The 2,050-nt window shown below is 46.4% G+C and overlaps 1 protein-coding gene across 1 annotated transcript in view; it reads left to right on the top strand.

Moving 5' to 3' along the window:
• trappc12 (trafficking protein particle complex subunit 12) overlaps positions 1-2,050 on the top strand; it is a 33,117-nt gene that overhangs the window by 8,283 nt on the left and 22,784 nt on the right. Inside the window, 1 exon segment of the mRNA XM_025058300.1 lies at positions 836-871. Within this exon segment, the coding sequence (XP_024914068.1) occupies positions 836-871 (36 nt within the window).

Raw genomic sequence — 2,050 nt, 5'->3', positions numbered from 1 at the left:
AAGTGGGGAGAAGGGGGGAACACCCGGGGGAAGAGGGGGGGGGGTGCGGCGGGGGAGGGGGGTACAGTGTGAAAGAACGGAAGAAGACAGGAAGGGAAGAAAGCGACGAGAAAGCAAGACAGGGGAAAGTGATGAGTTTTGTGTTAAGACCATGTAAAGTAGCCCCCACTGTTCCTCCCTCTCTCCTAATTACCTCCGTGGCTGTGATGAATGACACTGCACTTCACACCCAATCGGCAAGTTTGGGGGGGGGGGGCACTGCCAGTGCACCTCCAGTGGAAGCAGATGCTGCTAATATGTGGGTGGAGGTGTGTGGACGCTCGGCTCCGTCACACTCGTTCTGTCACATTCCTGGGCCTTTTTTTAGTATTTTAAACATTCATTACAATATCTCCTCAAAAAGCAGCCACTGAATTACAGGAACTCAGTCTTTGTGTTTTTTATGTGAGGCGTGAGGAATGGTCGGAGTTAGAATGGAATTATAAATATGTAAAAAAACAAAACAAAAAAAAAGCCTCTGAATTGTATTAGCGACTAAAGGGGACATTTATGAGAGACTTCTTAGAGTCCCTTCGTCATGTTTTTGGACAACAGCTCAGTTTGTCTCATACTAGTCCAACCACTGGTTCCCACCTCTTCAGCTCAACTGCCAGCACTTCTCCCTTCATTAGTCATAAAGCTTCGCTGGTTGTACCTCAAACATCAGAAGTGCTGAACACCAGAGGCTCGTGACATAGAGTGTATCAGGAGTGGTTTCCAAATCCATTCCATTCAACTTGCTTCACTTTCCACGGAAACGTACGAGAGGAACCTTGTCTCTTTGTTTCCCTCACAGACCAGTAAGAACTGGAGGGCCGCTGTAGCGTCCTTTGCCTGATTTGTTTTTTTTTAAATGCGCTCACTCCTGATTTAATTTTTCTGACAACTGATCTTTTTTCTGGTGATTTAGTAAACTGGACCCAGAGTCCACTACTGTGAGCGCTACATTATAATGTGAACTGCAGTAAACAGCCCCGAGCCGCTGTGTCGTACTGTAGAAGTGGACAGTATTTGATTAAAGTTCACGTACATGTATACGACAGGGAGACGGCGACTCTAAGCGACTCCTGACTGGCTGTCCCTCCAACCCCTCCGGCTCTTGTTTACACAGCGGCGGTCCTGGTCCTGGTCCTGGTCCTGGAAGCAGTTTTGCGTGACCCGCAGGGGTTTAGTGAAGTCCATGCAGCAGAGTTTCTTGACCTGAGAAATTAAAACGTTTTTGATAATCAATCAAATAATAATCAACTGTAGAAACATGTATCAGTCTGTTATGGACTAGTTACAGCTATACCAGTAGTCCCCAAGGACTGGTACTACAGACCGGTACCAGCCGTTACTACGTCATGTTCCACTAAGTATTATAGGTTTTAAACTCATCAGCTTTTCATCAGCAACAAATTACAGGTTTAATATACTCCACTGTCAAACGCCGCTCCGCTGACATGGACAAACGCCGCCAGTTGAACCACCTCCAAAGGAAACTCCTAAACACATTCAATTCCACTGATGACATTGTTTAGAAATAAGACGGAGCCGTCGTGGTACGTCCGACCGTCGCACGCACCGAGTCCAGAAATCAAGGATTTGTCCCGGTCCCAAAAACAACCTCAACCGACACAGGGAGAATCAGCAGGGCCACAGCCGACTACAGACATTCCAATCAACAGACATCACTCACTGTACTCCCAGCACCTCGTATATCGCCCTCCGCTGGCTGCCCTCACACACTACGCTTCGATACAAACGTGAAACTCTTAGCTTTCATTCGGTAACGGAACAGAGGAAACATTCAGACGGGCAGAGCTCAGTCGTCAGGGTCATAAAAAAACCTCTTTTAGACTCTGTTCTGTTTGGATCAGAGTCTGAACGACCTGTTATTTTAAAATCAGATTCTCTTTAAATAAAGACAGTAAATGGATATGACTGGACTTTCTCTGAATGAAGTAAATTAGGAACAATGAAGTACATGTTTTCACTGTGGCCCGCTACCAAATGACCTACGGACTGGTAC

This window comes from Cynoglossus semilaevis, chromosome 1 (assembly GCF_000523025.1).
Source record: "Cynoglossus semilaevis isolate Cse_v1.0 chromosome 1, Cse_v1.0, whole genome shotgun sequence".
Classification (NCBI taxonomy): domain Eukaryota; kingdom Metazoa; phylum Chordata; class Actinopteri; order Pleuronectiformes; family Cynoglossidae; genus Cynoglossus; species Cynoglossus semilaevis.
This window is presented reverse-complemented; position numbering and strand designations above follow the sequence as displayed.